The 25,555-nt window shown below is 46.6% G+C and overlaps 1 protein-coding gene across 8 annotated transcripts in view; it reads left to right on the plus strand.

The window, feature by feature from the left end:
- PNPLA7 (patatin like phospholipase domain containing 7) overlaps window positions 1-25,555 on the plus strand; it is a 125,941-nt gene that overhangs the window by 5,564 nt on the left and 94,822 nt on the right. For 2 of the 8 annotated variants that reach the window (XM_069942781.1, XM_069942784.1), the window contains exons 1-4: window positions 14,374-14,506; window positions 16,192-16,226; window positions 23,078-23,149; window positions 24,297-24,384. In XM_069942781.1, the coding sequence (XP_069798882.1) occupies window positions 14,395-14,506; window positions 16,192-16,226; window positions 23,078-23,149; window positions 24,297-24,384 (307 nt within the window). In that variant the 5' untranslated portion in view covers window positions 14,374-14,394. Of the gene's footprint in view, window positions 1-5,876; window positions 5,959-6,130; window positions 6,165-13,581; window positions 13,629-13,706; window positions 13,795-14,373; window positions 14,507-16,191; window positions 16,227-16,638; window positions 16,789-23,077; window positions 23,150-24,296; window positions 24,385-25,555 lie in introns of those variants that run through there. The other 6 variants (XM_069942786.1, XM_069942785.1, XM_069942787.1 and 3 more) reach the window with 6 other exon arrangements.

The raw sequence follows: 25,555 nt of genomic DNA on the forward strand, positions 1-25,555 counted from the left end.
GGTCAGTCTGCTGGCACTGTATATGGGGGGCAGTGAATTGGCACTGTATATGGGGGCGGTCTCTAGCACTGTATATGGGGGGCAGTCTTCTGGCACTGTATATGGGGGGCAGTCTGCTGGCACTGTATATGGGGGGCAGTCTCTGGCATTGTATATGCGGGGCAGTTTCTGGCACTGTATATGGGGGGCAGTCTCTGGCACTGTATATCGGGGCAGTCTCCTGGCACTGTATATGGGGGGCAGTCTGCTGGCACTGTATATGGGGGGCAGTTTCTGGCACTGTATATGGGGGGCAGTCTGCTGGCACTGTATATGGGGGGCAGTCTCTGGCACTGTATATGGGGGGCAGACTGCTGGCACTGTATATGGGGGCAGTGAATTGGCAAATGTATATGGGGGGCAGTCTGCTGGCACTGAATATGGGGGGCAGTGAATTGGCACTGTATACGGGGGGCAGTCTGCTGGCACTGTATATGGGGGCAGTCTCTGGCACTGTATATGGGGGGCAGACTGCTGGCACTGTATATCAGGGGCGGTCTCTGGCACTGAATATGGGGGGCAGTGAATTGGCACTGTATATAGGGGGCAGTCTGCTGACTGTGTATTTGGGGGGCAGTCTCTGGCACTGAATATGGGGGGCAGTCTGCTGGCACTGTATATGGGGGTCAGTCTTCTGGCACTGTATATGGGGGGCAGTCTGCTGGCACTGTATATAGGGGGCAGTCTGCTGGCACTGTATATGGGGGTCGGTCTCTGGCACTGTATATGGGGGCAGTCTCTGGCACTGTATATGGGGGACAGTCTGCTGGCACTGTATATGGGGGGCAGACTGCTGACACTGTATATGGGGGGCATACTGCTGACACTGTATATGGGGGGCAGTGTATTGGCTCTGTATATGGGGGTCAGTCTGCTGGCACTGTATATGGGGGGCAGTGAATTGGCACTGTATATGGGAGCGGTCTCTAGCACTGTATATGGGGGGCAGTCTGCTGGCACTGTATATGGGGGTCAATCTGCTGGCACTGTAAATGGGGGGCAGTCTCTGGCATTGTATATAGGGGGGCAGTCTCTGGCACTGTGTATGGGGGCAGTCTGCTGGCACTGTATATGGGGGTCAGTCTGCTGGCTATGTATATGGGGGGGCAGTTTCTGAGACTGTATATGGGGGGGGCAGTCTGCTGGCACTGTATATGGGGGGCAGTCTCTGTCACTGTATATGGGGGACAGACTGCTGGCACTGTATATAGGGGCAGTGAATTGGCAATTGTATATGGGGGGCAGTCTCTGGCACTGTATATGGGGGGCAGTCTCTGGCACTGTATATGGGGGGCAGTCTCTGGCACTGTATATGGGGGGCAGTCTCTGGCACTGTATATGGGGGGGAGTCTCTGACACTGTATATGGGGGGCAGTGTCTGGCACTGTATATGGGGGGCAGTGTCTGGCACTGTATATGGGGGGGGAGTCTCTGACACTGTATATGGGGGGCAGTCTCTGGCACTGTATATGGGGGGCAGTGTCTGGCACTGTATATGGGGGGCAGTCTCTGGCACTGTATATGGGGGGGGAGTCTCTGACACTGTATATGGGGGGGCAGTCTCTGGCACTGTATATGGGGGGCAGTGTCTGGCACTGTATATGGGGGGCAGTCTCTGACACTGTATATGGGGGGCAGTCTCTGGCACTGTATATGGGGGGCAGTGTCTGACACTGTATATGGGGGGCAGTCTCTGGCACTGTATATGGGGGGGGAGTCTCTGACACTGTATATGGGGGGCAGTGTCTGGCACTGTATATGGGGGGGGAATCTCTGACACTGATCTCACAATACATGCACACAGATAGGCATGCCCCGCATCACATCCAAGAGAGTCCAGCCTGGCCCAAAGTGGTTCTGGGTATAAAAACTGGCATCAAAGTGGGCACATAGCAATTTTTCATGATTTGAATAAGTAACAGCTATTTTCAAAGGGTTAAATGAGTTTGGGCCACTGATCTCACACTGATAATACACAGAGAGGGATGCCCTGCATCATACCCAAGAGAGTCCAGCCTGGCCCAAAGTGGTTCTGGGTATAAAAACTGGCATCAAAGTGGGCACATAGCCATTTTTCATGATTTGAATAAGTAACAGCTATTTTCAAAGGGTTAAATGAGATTGGGCCACTGATCTCACACTGATAATACACAGAGAGGGATGCCCCGCATCACAACCAAGAGAGTCCAGCCTGGCCCAAAGTGGTTCTGGGTATAAAAACTGGCATCAAAGTGGGCACATAGCAATTTTTCATGATTTGAATAAGTAACAGCTATTTTCAAAGGGTTAAATGAGTTTGGGCCACTGATCTCACAATACATGCACACAGATAGGCATGCCCCGCATCACATCCAAGAGAGTCCAGCCTGGCCCAAAGTGGTTCTGGGTATAAAAACTGGCATCAAAGTGGGCACATAGCAATTTTTCATGATTTGAATAAGTAACAGCTATTTTCAAAGGGTTAAATGAGTTTGGGCCACTGATCTCACACTGATAATACACAGAGAGGGACGCCCCGCATCACACCCAAGAGAGTCCAGCCTGGCCCAAAGTGGTTCTGGGTATAAAAACTGGCATCAAAGTGGGCAGATTGGCATTTTTTCCTAATTTGAATAAGTAACAGCTGTTTTCAAAGGGTTAAATGAGTTTGGGCCACTGATCTCACACTACGTACACACAGATAGGCATGCCGCGCATCACATCCAAGAGAGTCCAGCCTGGCCCAAAGTGGTTCTGGGTATAAAAACTGGCATCAAAGTTGGCAGATTGGCATTTTTCCCAATTTGAATAAGTAACAGGTATTTTCAAAGGGTTAAATGAGTTTGGGCCACTGATCTCACACTGATAATACACAGAGAGGGATCCCCCGCATCACATCCAACAGAGTCCAGCCTGGCCCAAAGTGGTTCTGGGTGTAAAAACTGGCATCAAAGTGGGCACATAGCCATTTTTCATGATTTGAATAAGTAACAGCTATTTTCAAAGGGTTAAATGAGTTTGGGCCACTGATCTCACACTGATAATACACAGAGAGGGATGCCCCGCATCACAACCAAGAGAGTCCAGCCTGGCCCAAAGTGGTTCTGGGTATAAAAACTGGCATCAAAGTGGGCACATAGCCATTTTTCATGATTTGAATAAGTAACAGCTATTTTCAAAGGGTTAAATGACTTTGGGCCACTGATCTCACACTGATAATGCACAGAGAGGGATGCCCTGCATCATACCCAAGAGAGTCCAGCCTGGCCCAAAGTGGTTCTTGGTATAAAAACTGGCATCAAAGTGGGCAGATTGGCATTTTTTCCTAATTTGAATAAGTAACAGCTGTTTTCAAAGGGTTAAATGAGTTTGGGCCACTGATCTCACACTGATAATACACAGAGAGGGATGCCCCGCATCACATCCAAGAGAGTCCAGCCTGGCCCAAAGTGGTTCTGGGTATTTTGTGAATAAATGTTTAGCGCCGCACTACCCCTTTAAGCAAACAGGGCTAAAGTACTCAGGAGGCATTTGTCAGCATAACAGGATCCCAGAATTCGCTGTCCCATCTCTTCTTATTAAACATTTCTCGGCTAACCCTGAGTACATTTCTATAATAACAATACCTGCAGCAATGTTTTCTGCTGACAGCTCTGCTTTAGGCTATGTTAGGCCTCATTCACACATCCATAGTTCAGCCAGTGAATACGGACCTGTAATGGTGGACCGCACTATGAATGTGCAGTAACAGTGCTACGCAGTTTACGGAGCACTATGTAGAAGACAATGATTTGTGCCGCAAATGCAAGTCCGCACTATAATCTATCCTTTATTTTTTTGTAGCGCGGGACGTGGACCTGAACACTTGTACAGATGTGTGAACAGGGCCATTGAAATATATTTGTCCTATGTGTTGCCTGCAATGTCAGGGTCCCCTTGTAGCCAGCAGAACCTGATTACGGGAGCATTGATGTCCCTGTACCCAGTGGGATTAGCAGATGCATGCTGCAATACTAATGATCACACTGCACACGTGTAGGAAGGCCATTCTGGGTACGAGAGATGGCTTTGCCCCCAAGTGCTGACGTCACCATACCCAAGAAGATGAAAGGAAGTAGGACATCACTGTAAGGGTACTATTACAGCAACAGATCTGATGACAGATTATCTGCCAAAGATTTGAAGCCAAACCCAGGAGTGGATTTGAAAAGAGGAGAAATCCAGCCTTTCCTTTATGACCTGTTCTCTGTTTATAGTCTGCTCCTGGGTTTGGCTTCAAATCTTTGGCAGATAATCTGTCGTCAGATCTGTTGGTGTAATAGTACCCTAAGAAAGGTTGCATCATGTGACTGGACCAGCAATCTCCGAGTAAAGCCAACAAGGAATATATAAGTTCTTTAGTTAAGGGTTAATTTTGGTTCTTTTTTTTTCAATTTTTCCAGGATAACCCTTTAGGCTATGTTTAAACAAAGTAAAAATAAGGGCAAATAATGACCATTATTACAGGGGAACTGTCAGCCAGTTAGATTAATCTAAACTGCTGATAGCCCCCTATTGCACCAAAAACACCATGGATAAAGGCGTGTTTTACCTTAATCCTCATTACCGTTTCAGTAAAGTTTGGCATTTGCTCCAAAGTCTGGTAAGGACCCACAGGGCATCCCTCTCTGTGTATTATCAGTGTGAGATCAGTGGCCCAAACTCATTTAACCCTTTGAAAACAGCTGTTACTTATTCAAAATAGGACAAAAATGCCAATCTGCCCACTTTGATGCCAGTTTTTATACCCAAAACCACTTTGGGCCAGGCTGGACTCTGTTGGATGTAATGCGGGGCATGCCTATCTGTGTATTATCAGTGTGAGATCAGTGGCCCAAACTCATTTAACCCTTTGAAAACACCTGTTATTCAAAATAGGACAAAAATGCCCATCTGCCCACTTTGATGCCAGTTTTTATACCCAGAACCACTTTGGGCCAGGCTGGACTCTCTTGGATGTGATGCGGGGCATCCCTCTCTGTGTATTATCAGTGTGAGATCAGTGGCCCAAACTCATTTAACCCTTTGAAAACACCTGTTACTTATTCAAATCATGAAAAATTGCTATGTGCCCACTTTGATGGCAGTTTTTATACCCAGAACCACTTTGGGCCAGGCTGGACTCTCTTGGATGTGATGCGGGGCATCCCTCTCTGTGTATTATCAGTGTGAGATCAGTGGCCCAAACTCATTTAACCCTTTGAAAACACCTGTTACTTATTCAAATCATGAAAAATTGCTATGTGCCCACTTTGATGGCAGTTTTTATACCCAGAACCACTTTGGGCCAGGCTGGACTCTCTTGGATGTGATGCGGGGCATCCCTCTCTGTGTATTATCAGTGTGAGATCAGTGGCCCAAAGTCAATTTTATTTTTAAATAATAATTTTGTGGTTTTACTTTCATGCCCATTTTTATGCCAACCGTGGGGTCTTTTTTGCCATTTTTATCACCAGTCCTCTCAGGGCCCCTCACTTACGGTAGGGTATGAATATTATACATTTTCTGTAAAAATAATAGCTAAAACAGGAAAAAGAAAAATCCTCTGAATAAGAAACTGCCGAATAAGAAACCAACTTCAGCCTCGTTCATTTAAACGGGCCCGTACACGCGTTCTGTACGTGTACCGGAGCCGTGTGTGAATAGGTGTGTACATTGCGGATGTATATAGTAGTATATAGATGTCTGTGCTGCTGATCCCGCCCCCTGCTATCGCTGCTCCAGTGTGTACACAGGGGGGCGATACCGGAAGTGCCCGTTCTGGCAGCAGCGCTGTGATTGGTCAGAGCTTTATCTGCCCGCAGCCAATCCGTGGGAGAATACAGCAGTCATGTGACTAGTCTGTCAGGTGGGGGAGAGAGAGAGAGGAGGCCGGGACGGCCGGTGTGTACGGGATCGCCGGTAAGTGCTGGGGGAGCAGGGGCTGATGTCACCGTGTCCTCTGCGGGGCGCTGTGCTGTGTGCGGGTGATGTTACCGGGGCGGGCCGGTCTGTGACTGCACAGCAGCTATAATAGTGACACCGACCAAGGGGGCCACAATAACAACTTCCATAGATGTCCAGAAAGTTCCTAGTGACGGGGATATAGATGCCTGGCCTGTACAGCTGTGTGTGATATACTGTAATGTCTCTATATACCCTGCATGGTTGTATGTCTGTATACAGTGATTCCTGACTATACAGTATATAGATGCCTGGCCTGTACAGCTGTGTGTGATATACTGCATGTCTCTATATACCCTGCATGGTTGTATGTCTGTATACAGTGATTCCTGACTATACAGTATATAGATGCCTGGCCCGTACAGCTGTGTGTATGATATACTGTGATGTCTCTATATACCCTGCATGGTTATATGTCTGTATACAGTGATTCCTGACTATACAGTATATAGATGCCTGGCCTGTACAGCTGTGTGTATGATATACTGTAATGTCTCTATATACCCTGCATGGTTGTATGTCTGTATACAGTGATTCCTGACTATACAGTATATAGATGCCTGGCCTGTACAGCTGTGTGTGATATACTGTATGTCTCTATATACCCTGCATGGTTATATGTCTGTATACAGTGATTCCTGACTATACAGTATATAGATGCCTGGCCTGTACAGCTGTGTGTATGATATACTGTAATGTCTCTATATACCCTGCATGGTTGTATGTCTGTATACAGTGATTCCTGACTATACAGTATATAGATGCCTGGCCTGTACAGCTGTGTGTATGATATACTGTGATGTCTCTATATACACTGCATGGTGACGTATCTGTATACAGTGATTCCTGACTGTACAGTATATAGATGCCTGGCCTGTACAGCTGTGTGTATGATATACTGTGATGTCTCTATATACACTGCATGGTGACGTATCTGTATACAGTGATTCCTGACTGTACAGTATATAGATGCCTGCCCTGTACAGCTGTGTGTATGATATACTGCATGTCTCTATATACCCTGCATGGTTATATGTCTGTATACAGTGATTCCTGACTGTACAGTATATAGATGCCTGCCCTGTACAGCTGTGTGTATGATATACTGTGATGTCTCTATATACCCTGCATGGTTATATGTCTGTATACAGTGATTCCTGACTATACAGTATATAGATGCCTGGCCCGTAAAGCTGTGTGTATGATATACTGTAATGTCTCTATATACCCTGCATGGTGATGTATCTGTATACAGTGATTCCTGAATATACATTATATAGATGCATGGCCTGTACAGCTGTCTGTATTATATATAGTAATAATGTAACACATAAACATCCCGTATTAACCTTCTACTGTCTCGTTATTTTCATTGTTTTCCAAGAGACCTATCTAAAAAGAGAGTATAAAGTTAGCTAAAGACAAGAAGTTAAGGATAATCATGGTACAAAATACTACAACTACATTGTATATATAAATACATTAATATTATTAATTATTATTATAAATATTATATTATAAATGATTAATGTATTTATATATACAATGTAGTTGTAGTATTTTGTACCATGATTATCCTTAACTTCTTGTCTTTAGCTAACTTTATACTCTCTTTTTAGATAGGTCTCTTGGAAAACAATGAAAATAACGAGACAGTAGAAGGTTAATACGGGATGTTTATGTGTTACATTATTACTACTTAGTTTTCACTCATTATACGTTTGGGATAATTGCTAGCTGTTTTTAGCTTTGGGTTCACATGTTTCTATTTCACATGGTCACTATTTATATGTATGATTTATATGATGTATCGATATAGTCTCACGATTAACTTACATCTTCCGTGGTAACCGATCGCCGATCCACGCCTCTTATCCACGCCTCCTGTCCTGCTGACTTAGCAGTTACGCCTACAAGATGACGCAGCGATCAGCTGATTCCAGAGTTCCGTTGTTTACACTGTGAGGTCACGTGGATTATCAGCTGTTCATCGGCCCGGACCTACATTGATGACGTTCAAAGAATTTGATTGATTCCAGCTGCTTTGACGCCATATTGGAGCGCCCATCATATGTATAAAGTTGTGACATGTATAGTTCGGGATAGGCTTGTTGAGAAAGGCTCTACGCCGAAACGCGTCCTTATCCGCCTGTCTGTATATGCACGTGTAAATAAATCACTTTGCAGAAGTTGGCGAGTGCCGGGATTCTTCTTTTTGATATACAGTATATAGATGCCTGGCCTGTACAGCTGTGTGTATGATATACTGTGATGTCTCTATATACCCTGCATGGTTATATGTCGGTATACAGTGATTCCTGACTATACAGTATATAGATGCCTGGCCTGTACAGCTGTGTGTATGATATACTGTGATGTCTCTATATACCCTGCATGGTTATATGTCTGTATACAGTGATTCCTGACTATACAGTATATAGATGCCTGGCCTGTACAGCTGTCTGTATTATATACTGTAATGTCTCTATATACCTTGCATGGTGATGTATCTGTATATACTGCACGGTGATGTATCTGTATACAGTGATTCCTGCCTATACTGTATATAGATGTCACTGTATACTGTGCGTGGTGATATCTATATGCTCTGGATGGTTATATGTCTGTATACATTGCATGGTAATGTAGCTATATACAGTGATTCCTGGCAGCATTGTGTATTGATGGGGCTGTATACTCTACATGGTAATGTCTATATACCCTGGATACATTGTATGGTGATTTCTGCCTGTAGTGTATATTAATGTCACTGTATACAGTGTGTGATAATGTAACTATATGTAGTGAATCCTGCCTATGTTGGGGTTATTCTAGTCTATGCAGAATGCGGTTTTGTCCGATTAACTATACCCTGGATGGTAATATGTCTGTATACATTGCATAGTAATATATACAGTGATTTCTGACTATATTGTACACTGATGGATGTCCCTGTATACTGTGCATGGTATGGTCTCTATGCCCTGGATGGTAATATGTCTGTATACATTATGTAGTAATATATACAGTGAGTTTTGACTATATTGTATACTGATGTCCCTGTATACTGTGCATGGTATGGTCTCTATACCCTGGATGGTAATATGTCTGTATACACTGCATAGTAATGTAACTATATACAGTTATTTCGGACTATATTATACACTGTGGCGTGGTGTCATATTATACGATATACTGTAATGGCTTTGTATACCTTGCTGTATATGTCACTGTATAAATTACACTGTAAGGTGACATCACTATGCAAGGACAAGTCCATAATCATCCAGGACCAAAGGCTATATAGCAGGATTCCATCTGTAAGAGCATGCTGGGATTTGTAGTTCTGCAACAGCAGCCTGGTTGGGGATTAATCTTGTTGGGCATGATAGGAGTTGTAGTCTTGCTGCAGGTTGGGGCTCCTGTTGGCCTGGTGTAGGGTATTGTATGTAAGCGTAGCTCCATACATATCACAGTGTCAGTATAAGCTTACTTTGCGGGTTTAGTGCTCAGGAAATAAGAGTGGAGAATGGCTGACAATGTCAGGCATCAGTGTTAGGTTTCGGAGCATATAAGATACGTGACTGACTATTTTTATCCAGAATATCTGTTTATGATGTACAATGCGGCGTCATGGCTGTCATCTATACACGGCCTGTGTCATGTGACCAATATTTGGGGAGGGAAGTGGAATACATGGTGCAGGCCCTTGGTTAGAGGACAGACCATCTGCATGTCTAGTAATGTAATAGTATATATCCCATAATGGTGCCCAGGTAAGAGGCTGGTACTGACTAGCAATGCTCCAGAAGGAAGTGTTCTTACTGTTCTGTATTACTGCCATGATGGTTAATGGTGGGACTGGTTGAGCTCTGGTAGTTAATGGTGTGACTGGTTGAGCACTGCTGGTTAAGGGTGTGATTGGTTCAGCTGAGCTCTGCTGGTAGTTAATGGTGTGACAGGTTGAATTCTGGTGGTTAATGGTGTGACTGGTTGAATTCTGGGGGTTAATGGTGTGACTGGTTGAATTCTGGGGGTTAATGGTGTGACTGGTTGAGTGCTGGTGGTTAATGGTGTAACTAGTTACGCTGAGTGTTGGTGGTGGTGATGCAGTGAGCTATAAATTCCTTTGTGGCTTCATTACAGAGCAGGGATTGGCTGGTGGCAGATGCTACAGAGCCGGGTAATGGGATAATGGGTCTTGTCTACAGCTCCTGCTAAATACTGGATGTCATTTCCTCTCTTCTGCTTTCTGTAACAACCAGACGTGATGTCATTGAATGTGATGCAGTAGTTGTGTAATCTGGCCCAATAGTTTTGTTGTTCTTGCAGAAATTGTCAGTATCTGTACATGAAAGTTTTTGTATTCTCCAAGATCGAATCAGAGGGACGCAGTGTTACTGGAAAGTACAGTCCCCATGTACCTCTATGGCCGCCCTGTTGTGGGAGTCATAATAAGACCATGTGCCTAAGCCCTTAGAATAGATCCCTTGTCTATAGGCTGACCATGTGTGGCAGCATTGGTCCACTTTCTTTTCAGCGCCCCCCATAGATAAAATGAAGCATTACACGCTGCCCATTGATACCAATGAACCCTTGTACTTGTGACGGCTAATCATCTATCCTGTGCATAGGTGATATCTGTTTATATTGGTGACATAATTTAGAGGGTTTTTCCTACAAAAGCATTGTGGGACTTATCTGGTATGTGTTGTTGGTTGGAGTCACAACAAGAGGGGGGGGGGGGGGGGTCAGCGTCTACTGAGACGGCCATACACCTTAGGCTGTGTCCACACTATAGACAGTTTCATTTGATGGGAGGAAGAAGCAAAGCAAGCAGTGTTATTCTTCCTGTCACAATGATGGAGATCATGACTGAACCTATTATAAGTCAGCAGGGCACAGTAGTTATCCATCATTCGATGAGTCCAGCACGGCTGTCATTGCTTCTTGTGTAACCAAAGCCATGATGGCGGTGTAAGCAGAGCGTTAGATAAGTGTTAGCTAAACCTGCTGAATTCAGCAGGACCAGCCGACCATGTAATGTATCTGGGGGCCTTGTGACTCTTCATTGACCACACATGTTGGGAGAGATAAGGATTTGGTATGATGGGTTTCAGTAGCCTTATGGTTTTTTTTCTGGGGTAATAAGCCGTCACCAGAGAAGTCTGGAAGCGTCTTTCTCTCCTCTCGAGGGCATGCATGTATATGGGGAGGAGATCAGGAGACATAGCTATGTATGGTTAGTGACCGAGGTACATTCATCTTATGTATGAAACCGGATAGAGCACCTAATAGTATTATATCCTGCATGTACCCCTACTGTAATACACGTTAAAGCCATTGATATCGCTTGGACTTTGTCACTTTGATGCCGTCACTTCCTGATACAACCACCCGGGTCATCACGTAGTATTGCAGCCTTTGTGTGTGATGTATTCTAACACCACTCCACCGCAACCTAATAACAAGAAATACCTAGCACCCCGCCGCTGTGCAATTTGCACACAAATCCTGCTATAGCTTTATGTGAGGCCCAGGACTATGCGGTGAGGCCCTGTAGCAGGGATGGGGAACCTTAAACCCTCCAGCTGTTGCAGAACTACAATTCCCATCATGCCTGCGCAACCAAAGGTTGGATGGGAATTGTAGTTTTGCAGCAGCTGGTGTGCCATAGGTTCCTTATCCTTTCCTTACATCAATGTTTTGTACATTATCTCCAGAATGTATTCAGGAACTGTCCAGCGAGCATTGTGTGTAGAGGAGTGTGAAGGACTGTGCAATGAATAACCCAAAGAGAGAGAGAACAAACATTGTGGGACAGCGCCTTCTCTCAATACGAAGTAACTATGAGGCCTAACAAAAACACCAGGGAAGGGGAAGTATGATGGGACCCCGCTGTGCTGGCTGCAGCAGCCATAGACTTTTACAGAGGCAGCTGTCAGACTATATCCATATACTGAACTATACCACTATACCATCTCTAGAGCCCTATGATGTTTGTGGTCTGGACTTGTGCTTGTGATACTGACACTCTCTCTGAGTTGGTATTGCTGTTATCCACAGGACCGTCCCTTTTCTTGTGACCTTCTTCACTATGATCAATGTCATTGAAAAGAGCATCTACTGTTAGTACAGATCTAGTTATTACAGACATCTGCTTCCTTTTCCTGAATACTGAGATTGACTGTGATAGTAAATAAAAAAAGAGTAAAGATGTACATTGCCACTTATGGTCCTTCTAACCATTGCCAAAAAAGTAAATGTAACCTTTTATCCCCATAAGGGAACCATGATCTTTCATCTTGGTAACAATTCAATAGCAAAAGTCTGTAAACATTACCCATATTAAAGGGATACTCTGGCAAAAATTCTTTTAACTCAGCTGGTGTCAGATTTGTAATTTACTTCTATTAAAAAAATCTCCAGTCTTTCAGTATGTGTCAGCTGCTGTATGTCCTGCAGGAAGTGGTTTATTTCCTCCAGTCTGACACAGTGCTCTCTGCTGCCACCTCTGTCCATGTCAGGAACTGTCCAGGGCAGGAGAGGTTTTCTATGGGGATTTGCTGCTGCTCTGGACAGTTCCTGACATGGACAGAGGTGGCAGCAGAGAGCACTGTATCAGACTGGTGAGAATACACCACTTCCTGCAGGACATACAGCAGCTAATAAGTACTGGAAGATTTTTTAATAGAAGGAAATTACAAATCTATATAACTTTCTGACACTATTTGATTTATGTGACATTTCTTTTGCTGGAGTACCCCTTTAACTAAAATAAGCAATACATATGTTATTCGTGGCAGACAGTATTTCCCTATAGTCAAAGACAAAGTAAGAATTGTCTTCAGACATCTGATCTTATTTACAGAGAGCAGAGGGGCGAGTAACGTCGGCGCAGTAGGATGCTCTGAAGGTCACGCTTTCTTTTATGATCATCCAGAGATGCGTTGGGTTTAGTGATTAAAGTCCGGCATCTGTCACCAAAAAAGTCCCCGGCATCTAAGTCCTTGAGGCTTCCTCCTGTGTCACAGTTCTGCTAAGCCGCTTCTTGGGAAACTGGTTGCTAACCAGTATGGTGACCATCACGGCTTCTGTATGAGGTCATGCAGCTTCTCAGACCTGCCTAGACTTGGGAGTAGGGGCTGTGTGACTGTACAACCAGATGGGGCGGCCATTCTGGTCTCCACAAAAGCCAGGGGATTGACCTCCATATAAAGTATATTCTCTGTAGGAGGGCTTATAGAAGAAGCCATGGTTTCCAGTCATTTCTCCTGTAGTGACATTATGTTCCGTCCATTTACATGAATGGCCACCCGTGGTACATGTTATACATGGATCTGCCATGTCAGCTTTCAGGGTGGGTGCTAAGCCAACAGGTATATGGGTGAGGCAAGATGAGGTTGTATCTCTGTCATAGATTACATTTGTACTTAAGGTGACTAATATGCAGAGTAACTCGAGCCTCTATCTATTACACTGTAATAAGGTGATTCAGTTGTGACGCATTTTAACCCCGGGTCACCAGGTGCTCTACCTGCTAGTGAGAGTGACAGGCGCCGATGATTCTCTAATGGACCATTAACACTAATTGTAAGTCAGGTTACAAGGGAGGTGACTGTCCTCGGGTAAGTGTATCTGTACCTCCTTACTAACACGTGTGGCCGAGCCTTAACCACTGTCCCTGCTCTTGTTTCTGTCTCCTGTCTTCAATGCTGACCCTTTCCCTAGTCGTGGACTTTCCTTCCCATAATGCCTGCGCTACAGTCTGCACCCATGCAGCCCTTACGGGAGGTAGGTCCCATTTTCTCCACTCTGTCCGTAGGAATATCTGTTTTTTTTTACCTCTTCGGCTCACCATCAGATAGTACCCCAACCCCCACATTACCTCGTTGGTATGCTCTGGGAGGGTATGCTGGGGGTTGTAGTATGGCAACAGCAGGGAAACAATGCTGTAGAGCTCATAGTCCTCCAGCTGTTGCAAAACTACAACTCCCATCATGCCTGGACAGCCAAAGCTTAAGCTTTGGCTGTCCAGACATGGTGGGAAATGCTATGCCCCTTTGCTATAGAGCATAATGGTAACTTTGCTTTGCCGTTACTGGGTGGTCTTAGCGTCCAGATCTCACCAATACCGAGGACAGATGTGGAAAGTTTTCTATGTGTGGATGTAAACTTTCTTCCCTTTTTCCCTCTTGCTGTGTTTGTGTGATTGCCGTGTTGTTTTGTTGGTTACGTTGTGACATTGCGCAATGGTTTTCATTTTTTTTTTATTTTCATAGTTCAAAGTTCCTTATTTTTTATTTTGCCTGCAGCCTTTTGTTCTAGCATGGGCTCCCAGAGATTCTTTGTACTTTTCCATTTTGTCAGACGTTGTCGGAATCAATCTGAGACATGGGTCATAACAATTTACATTTCTGCTCTGTCTGCCTTGTGAGGTTTGCACATATTGTGGTGTTATGCTGTGTCGTCAATCACTATTTGTATCCCAGATGTCATTTTTCAGGTAAATGTTGTAAAATAAACCAAGTGTCTGATCATTTTCTATGTCTTCTCCTGTTCTGCATTTCTATTTAAAGTGGGTACTTCTGAGGAAAAAAAAAATCTTTTAAAATCAACCGTCGTCAGAAAGTTATATAGATTTGTAAAATACTTCTATGTAATAATCTCCAGTTTTCCAGTACTTATCAGCTGCTGTATGTCCTGCAGGAAGTGGTGTATTCTCTCCAGTCTGACACAGTGCTCTCTGCTGCCACCTCTGTCCATGTCAGAAACTGTCCAGAGCAGGAGAGGGTTTTCTATGGGGATTTGCTGCTGCTCTGGACAGTTCCTGACATGGACAGAGGAGGCAGCAGAGAGCACTGTGTCAGACTGGAGAGAATACACCACTTCCCACAGGACATACAGCAGCTGATAAATACTGGAAGACTGGAGATTTTTAACCCGTTAACCCATACGCATTATGATGTGCTGGTATGTCACCAGCTTCCCCGTGACGGCGCTGTTCTATCTGTGGGTCATATTGGAGAAGATGTACCTTATGGTACATCCTCTTTAAAGATCCCACTTTTTCAATTTTAGAAATAAAATAAAGTAAAAAAACAACAACCATGTTTGCTATCACCACGTGATAAATGATTACATTCTCGATCTCGCATGGTAAACAGTTGCTGCAAAGAATAAGAGCTCTAGGTGAAAATATGCATGCGCTATGGCCTTTTAAACACGAGGAGGAGAAAACGAAAGTGCAAAAACTTAAATTATGCTGGCCATTAAGGGGTTAAACAAATAATTAACAAACCTGCACACGTTTCTGACGCCTGTTGATTTGAATAAATAAATCCATTTTTTTGGAGTACCCCTTTAAGGCTACAAACCCAGTTGGCGGGTCTGCAGCGAGACTCGCTGCAGATCCCGGCCCTATACTTTTAATGGCAGACAAACACGCAGCAGGGATGTACATTCCTGCTGCGAGTTTGTCTGCAGTCCACCCCATTAACCCCGCCGGAGCTGATACTTCACCTGATCCCGGCTACAGCGGTTCCCGATGTCTTCAGCAAGCCGGAGCGGGGACCAGGTGAAGTATATGCTCCAGCCGATCGAACAGCCGGGGCTGGGGGGGGGGCGTGCAATCGATCGGTGCTGCGGGGGGGGGGGGGGGGGGGCGGGGGGGGGCGGGGCGTGCGATCAGTGCTGCAGGGGGGCGATTGGGCGGCCGGGGCTGCGGGCGGCTGCCTGGAGCATATACTTCACCTGGTCCCCGCTCCGGCTTGCTGAAGACATCGGGAACCGCCGGAGCCAGGATCAAGTGAAGTATCAGCTCCGGCGGCCGGGGGGTTAATGGGGTGGGCTGCAGACAAACTTGCAGCAGGGGTGTACATCCCTGCTGCGTGTTTGTCTGCCATTAAAAGTATAGGGCCGGGATCTGCAGCGAGTCTCGCTGCAAATACCCAGCAAGGGGACTCGCTGCAGACCCGCCAAGTGGGTTTGTAGCCTAAGGGTGTAGCTGAGGCTTTATTTACACTTTCAGGCATTTTGATGCATAAATGGCAGATCGGTACATTGAAAAGACTGAGACGTCTGTCACTGGTTATACATTATACATGACTATACAAGCTCTTTAGAGGGTATCTTTTTCTACATTATCTGTATTTCTGTAGTTTAATACTTTTGTATTTCTTTTCTTTGCAGATATGGCGGAGGACGACAACAACAGCTGCGTGGAGGTAGTGTATGCTGAGTATTATAATGTACATAATGTTCTCCATAATGCTGAATGCCTTCAGGTGATATCATAGGAAGGAGGCGACTCTGGACGGCAGGGATAAGGCAGCGAGCGTGGCACTGCTAGATCTCTACTTGTGATTTTCCCTTGCGCCACTGTTTGTCCTTTCTTCGGCCTCTGGGCCCGGGGGACGTTGTTTCTTGCTGCAGTAATTGTTCGTAGTGTCACTACTCTGAAAGCTGATCCACTGACCTTCCACCCAATAGCAGCGGCTCCTGGCAGCTGTCTGATGCATGACATGAGGCTTGGCAACTGGAAAACTGGACATTGTGCCAGCATCCTGAATAGAAGTAGCGTAGGTTTATTATTCTGTGCCGTTCCAGTTCTCCTACCTGATATCAGCCATTGATGACCCCTGAGAGGAGGTGATGGGGCTCCTGACACTAGTAGGAGACATAGTACTTATTGGGAACACCACCTGCCCAGCAGGAGGAAGACGACTTGGCAGGTTTTTCACCATGTTGACTGAGAAAAGTACAGATTCCCAGTCATTGATGTCTGAGGTCATTCCCTTCATGTGTTTGTTTTATTTTAACTCTTATTTTATTAAGTTTTTGGTTTTGCAGAAATAAGGGTTACAGACATATCAGCAGAAACATTATGAGAGCACTCAAAGCATACAATGAATTAAAGGGACCACCAGTCCAATGGAGAGCCCTGAGCTGTGGGAACCAGATAGCGTCCATAGGGCCCTGCTGCCGTGTATGCATAACTCAGGAGTTCCAAATGAAATGCTCAAACTACTGCAAAAACATATATACATATATTCTCAGCATAATACCAGAAAACCAGAAAATAATACATGGCAACCATATAGAAACTGAGGTAGAAAGAAAAGGGTGGACAAACTAGACTAACACAGACAACAAACACAGGGGGTAATACAAAAGGGAACAGACAGAGTCAAGTGATGTACACAGAAAAGGACAGGCACTTCAGGAATGAGAGGCCTCTATCGTCATTAAACATACAAGGTGTGACCACAGAGCCCTCATTGCAGGAGAGAAAGAAAGTCGGGTGAGCTCTCAAAGAGGATCCATGGGGTCCATAGCTTAGATGCGTGTTCCATGCGATCCTGCACCTCGGCTACCAATTCCTCCGCCCTCTGTATGGCCCGTAACTCTTTATGCCACTCAGACAGCGAAGGAACCACTACCGTTTTCCAGTGGCGTGGAATGACAGACTTAGCTGCAGCTAGTATGTGTCGGAGCATGCTCTTTTTCTGTGAGGCAAGGGTGCCAGGTAGTAGGGAGAGGAGAGCAATCTGTGGGGTGTGTGGAATCGTTTTGCCTGCGTACTTTTCATAGATGGTAAAGACTCCTTCCCAAAAGCGTTGAAGCAGGGGACACTCCCACCAAATATGGAGAAGGGAGCCCTCCCCACTATGACATCTCCAGCACCTATCGGACACCTCTGGATACATGCGATGCAACAAAGTCGGACACCGATACCAACGAGATAGAATTTTATAATTCTTTTCCTTGGAGTGTGAGTCGAGGGACAGCCCATGTGAGAAGGAGCATATTTTTAGTTCGTCCTCCGGAGTAAAGGTGACACATAGGTCCCTCTCCCAGGCGGAGAAAAAGGGCGGTCTATCAGTGTTGCTCAGGGCAAGAAGAAGAGCATACAATCTGGACAGTGTGCCCGACTCACCCCCCGAGGACAGAATCCAATCATCCAGTTCCGTGAGTTCCGGGCTCGTAGGAAGACCCACTGAGGAAGCATGGAGAAAGGAACAGAGCTGATTGTAAGCAAACCAGGACAAGGTTCTATCGGGACATTGTGCCTGCAAGTCAGGTAGAGTTGGAATCTTAGAGGCTATCAGGAGTTGATGTAACCTAGGAGAGTCGCCTACCCGCCAAACCAGAAATGCAGAATGTGTCATACCGGGCCCGAAAGCCGGATTAGCAAACAAGGGGGTCATCGGTCCTGGGCGATAAGAAATTGCATGCCGAGCCACCCACAGGTCCCACACACAAAATACATGCTTAGCCAGGTATGGCCAACCCTGAACACAGTCCCGATCCGTCTGTATGAGCCAGGGCGAAGTGGCCAAAGTCAGAGGTGCTAAGGTCTCCTCGAGAGTCACCCATCGTTTTGTGGTCGAGTTATGGGACCAGTCAATTATCCTGGACATAACGGCCGCAGCATGATACAGGCGGAGGTCCGGTAGTCCCGTCCCCCCCCGCGATTTATGCTTAGTAAGGAGCTTGGCACTCAACCGTGCCCTAGTATTGCCCCACACGTATCTGGCAAAAGCACGTTGAAGCTGCCTAAAGTAAGAAACCGGGACATGAATTGGTACTGTCTGAAAGACATAGAGAAAGCGCGGTAATACATCCATTTTAATGACGTTCATCCGACCAAACCAAGAAAGGAAGGTACGGTGGTATGATTGGAGCATGTGTAATGTCTTACTCTGCAGTGGGAGATAGTTCAGCGGAAACAGCAACTCCAAGCGTGAGGGGATCTGAATTCCCAAGTAGGTAATACTCTCCTTCTGCCACTTGAAGGAAAAATTCTCCTGCAGCAGCGAAAGCTCATGAGGGGTCAGTGAGATGTTGAGACCCTCGGTTTTGGAAAGGTTCACCCTAAAGTTGCTGAGTCCGCCAAACCGCTCAAACTCCTTGAGGACTGCCGGGAGAGTTATGTGTGGGCGAGTAACATACAAGAGCAGGTCATCGGCATAGAGCGCCAGTTTATGATGATCACCCCTTACCTCTATGCCTGTCACGTCGGGATTATTGCGTAGCGCTACAGCAAGGTGTTCCATCGTGATGATGTAGAGCAACGGTGATAAAGGGCACCCCTGTCTCGTGCCATTTTTAATTAGGAAGGCCTCCGACAGGGATCCATTAGTCCTGACCCTGGCCGAAGGGGAAGAGTACAGGGCCATAACTCTGGTGATGAAGTCGGACCCCAGACCCATCTGGGTCAGGGATGCAACCAAGAACTGCCAACGGACCCTGTCGAAGGCCTTCTCTGCATCAACCGAGAGAAGACAAGACCCGGTGGAGGTAGCGGCAGCATGAGCTATCAGCGTGATAGTGCGCAATGTGTTATCCCGCCCCTCCCTCCCCGGGACAAAACCGACTTGATCATAATTTATGGTCTGGGGGATAATCGTATTCAGTCTAGTAGCCAGGACCTTTGAGTACAACTTAATATCACAATTGATGAGCGAAATCGGTCTGTAGCTACTACACTGAGACGGATCCTTCCCTGCCTTAGGTAAAACCACAATGTGCGCCTCCAGGGCTTGCTTCGGGAACCCATTAACCGCCGAGATGGAGTTGAATACCCGTGTCATAAAGGGGAGCAGCCGCTCCTTAAACATTTTAAAAAACCCCGCCGTATACCCATCCGGGCCCGGGCTCTTTCCATTTTTCAGCGCCGTGATAGCTGCCCCTAATTCCCCCTCACCAAAGGGAGAATCCAAATCGTCCTTAGCCTCCTGATTCACCCTCGGCAAAGCCGTGGCCTCAACGTAGTCCCGTATCCTCCCTTCCAGAGTGCGCGCGGGGAGATCAGAATAACGCCCAACCAGGGCATAGAGGGAGCTGTAATAGTTTCTAAATTCAGCGGCAATCAGCCGGGGATCATGAACTTGTGCTCCCGCGCGGTCTCTAAGGAAAGGGACATACGTAGGACCCGTGCGAGGATGTAGATATCGGGCCAAGGCCCTACCACATTTGTTAGCGTTGGCATAAAGATAGCCCTGGTACCTACTCTTCTGATTATTATCAATAGTGGTGATGCAGGTTTTAAGTTGTGTCCTAACCTCTGCCAGCTGTTGCAACAATAGTGGATCTGATGTTCGCTTATGGTGTTTTGACAGGTTGTCTAGAGTACTAAGCAACGCCCTAATCTTAGCTGTGCGTTCCCTTTTCAGCCGGGAGCCCTGCTGAATACAGATTCCCCTTACCACACATTTTAGTGCCTCCCACTGCAGAGGGAGGGGGGTCAGATCATGCTCATGAACTCTTAGAAATTCCGCTATAGCTTTCTCTATCTCTGACTTACAAACCAGGTCCTTCAGCAGCGACTCATTGAGTCGCCATGTCCATTCAGTAGGAACGCCGCCCGGCACAGCCACAGAAAGAAACACAGGACAGTGATCCGACCAGAGTGCTGTGCCTATGGATGCGCTCGGAGAATGAACCAGAGCATTATGAGAGAGGAACAGCATGTCTATCCAACTGTGGGAAGCATGGGCGGGGGAATAGTAGGAATAGTCTCTGTCCGTCGGGTGCAGAATCCTCCATACATCCACTAATCTATAAGTACGGAGGGTATTTGCCACCGAGGTCACAACCGATTTAGGGACGACCGACCTCCCCGTCGAAGTGTCCAAGAGTGGGTCTAGGGTCAAGTTACAGTCGCCCCCCAGGATCAATATACCCTCTAGGAACGTGTCAACCTCTAAAAGTATGTCACTGAGAACCCTGCCCTGGCCCGAATTGGGGAGGTAAATAGAACCCACCGTGTATAAGGTGGAAGCTATACGTATTTTAGCAAAAGCGTACCGACCATTTTTGTCCACGAATGTATCCAGAAGGTCGTGCGGAAGTGATCTGTGGATGGCTATAGATACCCCCTTAGACTTTGCCTCCGGGTTGGTGCTATGTAGCCAGTAGGTGTAATGTCGATTCTGCAGCCGAGGTACATGGTCCGCACGGAAATGAGTCTCCTGTAGTAAAAGAATTTGAACATGTTGTTTATGCATAGAATATGTTATGTGAGACCGCTTCGCAGGCTCATTAAGGCCACGTACATTGAATGAGGCCACTTTGAGTGACACCGGAGCCATACTGGCATGAGGTCCAAAGACCAGGGGGGAGGACAGGAACACAGGGGAAAGGAGGGGGACACACAGACAGACAAGGACACCGAGAAACAAATACGAACAAAACACCATAGAAACAAGGGCTTCACAGAAGAAACCCTGTAACTGTAGAGATCTAGACTCTACAGAAAGAAAGAGGTAATTACCAACCAGCGCTCAACGCGCTAACCTATAAATGGAACCTGACTAGCACTGACAAGAGCGGCTCCCGCCGCGAGGTAAACATTAGTGAGTAAACTGATTACCATATCCATCCCCCCAATGAACAAGAAAATAAGTACAGATAGTGACCACAAAAGACAGAACAAACGGGTCATATAAAGACTATGTAACGGGCACCCAGCACTAAGATTCTACAGCCAGGGGCCGCAAAAGAGAGAGGAAAAAAAAAAAAAAAAATGTATATCACATATGCATCATATTGAGAACAAGAGAATACAACAAACTCAAGCTGTAATCGTATAACGTGACAGCGAGGTAAAGTAGTGGCCACACATCCTTCTCAACCTTCAGCCCCCAAATTATTGGTCGGTGGCAGGTTAGCATATCCTGCATCAGGCATGGCCGGGACCAGAGACCACTCTGGTAGTCGCACTTCAGGTAATCCCAGGGCCTGTAGGAAATGAGGAACATCTGCAGGATCTTTGAGGATGTGGCGCTTGCCACCTTGCCTGACCACCAGCTGGAACGGGAACCCCCACATGTAGGGTATCTCTCGGTCACGCAGCATCTCCAGCACAGGACGCAGTGCACGGCGCTGAGACAAAGTATGCCGGGAAAGATCCTGTAGCAGGGTTAAAGAGGCACCATCAAAGTCAATGGATCCTTCCCCCCTAGCTGCCCGCATGATCTCCTCTTTTATGGAATAATAGTGGAGTCGACATATGACATCACGTGGTCTGTTAGGATCAGAGCTGACCGGGCCCAAGGCTCTATGGGCTCTGTCGATTTCCAATTCCTTAGATACCGGGCGTTTGAGGATAGAGCTGAACACCCCTTGCAGGGTAGGGATTAAGTCCACTGTTTTAGTCGCCTCGGGCAGACCCCGTATCCTAATATTGTTGCGCCTGCTCCTATTTTCGTTGTCATCGTGCAGGCGATACAGCTGAGCAATGTGATAATCATGCGCATCCACACGGGTCACAGCCTCCTCTAATTGCACAGAAACAGCAGCATGGTCTGCAGCTAACTCCTCCACCTTAGCATCAGTGGTTTGGATGGCTGTTCTAATAGATGTGAGCTCTTGTTTATTGGAGTTTTCAAGCCGCTGCACAAAATGTTCCAGCTCCTGCCGTGTGGGCAGTGATTTCATGTACTCCTGCCAGTCCCATGGCGGGGATGTCTGTGAGGGAGACTGGGTGAGGGCTGGGGTAGACCCTGGTGCTGTGAGGCCACCATGAGCAGGGAGGGAAGGAGACGCCATGTGCTCTGGGGAAAATGGCGCCGCCGCCACAGACAGCGTGCTGCTGCTGACTGCCTCCACCACAGGGGAAGCTCTTGGAGGAGTCTCCCCGCCACTCACCCTCGCCGGATCAATCCCGGAGTTCGCCGCTGCCACCGCACTGCCCGTAGCTGACCTTGGGCCCTTTTGCTTGCCCCGGGGCGCTTCCTGCACGTCCGCCCGACCGCCCCTCACTTCCGGCGGGGGAGCCCACGGCCGCGCTCCGGCCTGAATAAAGGTGTCCAGGCTGCTCTGTCGGGGCGCCGAACGGAGACACCGGGTGCCTGCTTGTGTCTGCCGCCCGTTCCTGCTCATGTGGCCACCAGAAGAGCGAGTTGCAGGAGGGATGGAGCGGTGTAACGGAGCCTCGCGGCGGGAGCACTGCAGCTCTGCGTCCTCACTCCTCCATCGCTAGGCCACGCCCCATGTGTTTGTTTTATATCTGGTCTTGTAGTTTTCTTTCTATTATATGTGTTTTAAAACCTGCTCTTTTTTCCCTTCTCAGCCATTTTCTATGGGCATAGACCTTCCCAACAGAGTTCTCCAGTTTGTGGAAGATCGTCTCCAGACCACCATGGTAAGACTGCAGGATACTATTCCTCTTTGTATTCCATACTGTGAAGTGGCAGGTCTGTGACTTACTATACTTTACATTAATTATTATTAAAAGAAACCTCTACTCTTGACGGCCACTTTATGTGATTTCAATGGTAGGGTCCACATTAACTGTATAGTAACTTTTTGGATGTTTTAACTTTATTTTACACTGATTGAAGTTATGTGATGTCTTATTTGTTAATGTACCAGACATTTGAGTTATGTCAGTGTTAAAGGAGAACTCCTGGCTGGGTCTGAGTGGTGGACCTGGTCAGGCTCGCTCAGCCAGTCAGCAGCCATACTTATATGAAATTTAAGTATATTATAGAGGTTGTCAGGGCATAGTCTCCTTTCTTATCTGTCATTGCCTGTGTAGAGCTGTAACTGTACACGGTCAATATGATGCGTGTATTTTACCCATGTCAGTAGCTGTCCTACCCAGCATGCAATTGCATCTCAGTTTTCGATTGGTTGGGACAGTATTCTTGGATAACCTCTCTAACAAACATGTAAAAGTCAGCCGAACTTGCAGAATTCAGCAAGTCTGGTACAGATTTTGCCAATAGAAGATGTTAGAGCAATGACAAGTCTGTCATGTGTTTCTACAAAGGTGTCTGGCAGTGGCTAAAGCCCCTATTCCATGGGTCGTTAAGAGGAACAAACAAGCACTCTCAGCGCTCGTTTGCTGCTCGTTCCCCGCTCGCTGCCGCCGCTATTCGGGAGGAGCGGCAGGGAGCTGCGGGGGGGGGGGGGGGGTTGATCGTCCGGGCAGCCCATAGGATATAGCAGCGACGGCAGCAGATTGCTGCTATATCGGTCGCTTGATTTTCAACATGTTTAAAAACAAGCGACTGCAACGATCAGCCGACATGAATGATGTCGGCTGATCGTTGCACTCTATTCCATGGGACGATTATCGGCCGTAACGGCCGAATACGGACGATAATCGTTCCGTGGAATAGGGCCTTTACTCTCCACACACACACTCTGCCATATGGGGAATCATCAGTAACAGCAGTCAGTCATACAATTGTACAGCCAGCAGCTATTGTAAGAGTCTGAGAATCCTAATCCATGGAGAAGTCTTGTTTCTTACGTCTCTTTTTCCCCTCTCCTCCATCATACAGCTGACTGGAATCCTGATCGGAGCCGCTGTTGCTCTTTCCCTTATTGGGATTGTTGTATTTATTGTCTACAAGAAATTTCGACAGTCCAGTAAGTATTTAGTGCATGGTGCACGGTACTTGTATTATGTCTTGATAATGCTACACATATATAATGTGCTTTACTATTACTGTATTAGCATTGCAGAGGGGCACAGTTTGGAAAAGCACAGAAAACTGAAGGTGCCACAGTGACCGTATTCTGGGCACCCCTGGGACCTTGGTGCCCCCCAGTAATCAGACTATGGTGGCATCTCTGTTTGATAGGTAGTTATGCTTGGGAAAGGAAGTATTTTCAAGTGTCACTGTCAAAAAATCTTTTAACATGTTGTTAACACAAATTATGATTAGTCTGGGTGTGTGTGTTCAGTACCCCCACTGATTACTAGAACGAACAAGAGAAGTGCCTCTCTCCCTGTCTTACTGCTTACGTAAGATGCTCTCCATGGACTTACTATAGAGTCTGTCTTAAAGCCCTATTTCACGGGTCGTTTAGAGGAGCAAACGAGCGCTCTCAACACTCGTTTGCTCCTCGTTCCCCGCTCGCTGCCGCTGCTATTCAACGCAGCAGCAGCGAGCAGGTGAGTGCGGGAGGGGCGGCGGGGAGCTGCGGAGGGGCTGCCCGGGTGATCGCTGATCGTCCGGGCAGCCCATAGGATGTAGCAGCGTCTGTTGCCGATGCTCCTATTCAACGGAGCGCCGGCAGCAAATCGTTGCTATATCAGTGGCTTGTTTTTCAACATGTTGAAAAACAAGCCACTGCAACGATCAGCCGACATGAAGGATGACTGCTGATCGCTGCACTCTATTCCACCGGACGATTATCGTCCATAGCGGCCGATATCAGCCGAATACGGACGATAATTGTTCCGTGGAATAGGGCCTTTATACAGTGAGAGAGGAAACAAATGCTTAGCTTCAGCACTTCTCACACTCATTCTAGAGATTAGTGGTCTGCTGAACATCCAGACCGCGAAAGAGTAAAACTTTTGACATACCTGTATGATATGTCAAAAGTTTTTGTGGGTGTGACCCTTCAGTTTCTGTAACTTTATAGGAGTGTTTATCGTACAGGTAAATTTCCAACATATCAGGTCCTGTTTTCCATTGTCAGCCTTGTATGGTAAAACCTTTTGATGATCGATAATACACTAGTCACACAAACGTGTAAATCACTTTACTATCCCACTTTCCCTTTTCTTATAGAAAACTGGGAAATTTTC

This window comes from Dendropsophus ebraccatus, chromosome 10 (genome assembly GCF_027789765.1).
Source record: "Dendropsophus ebraccatus isolate aDenEbr1 chromosome 10, aDenEbr1.pat, whole genome shotgun sequence".
Taxonomy (NCBI): domain Eukaryota; kingdom Metazoa; phylum Chordata; class Amphibia; order Anura; family Hylidae; genus Dendropsophus; species Dendropsophus ebraccatus.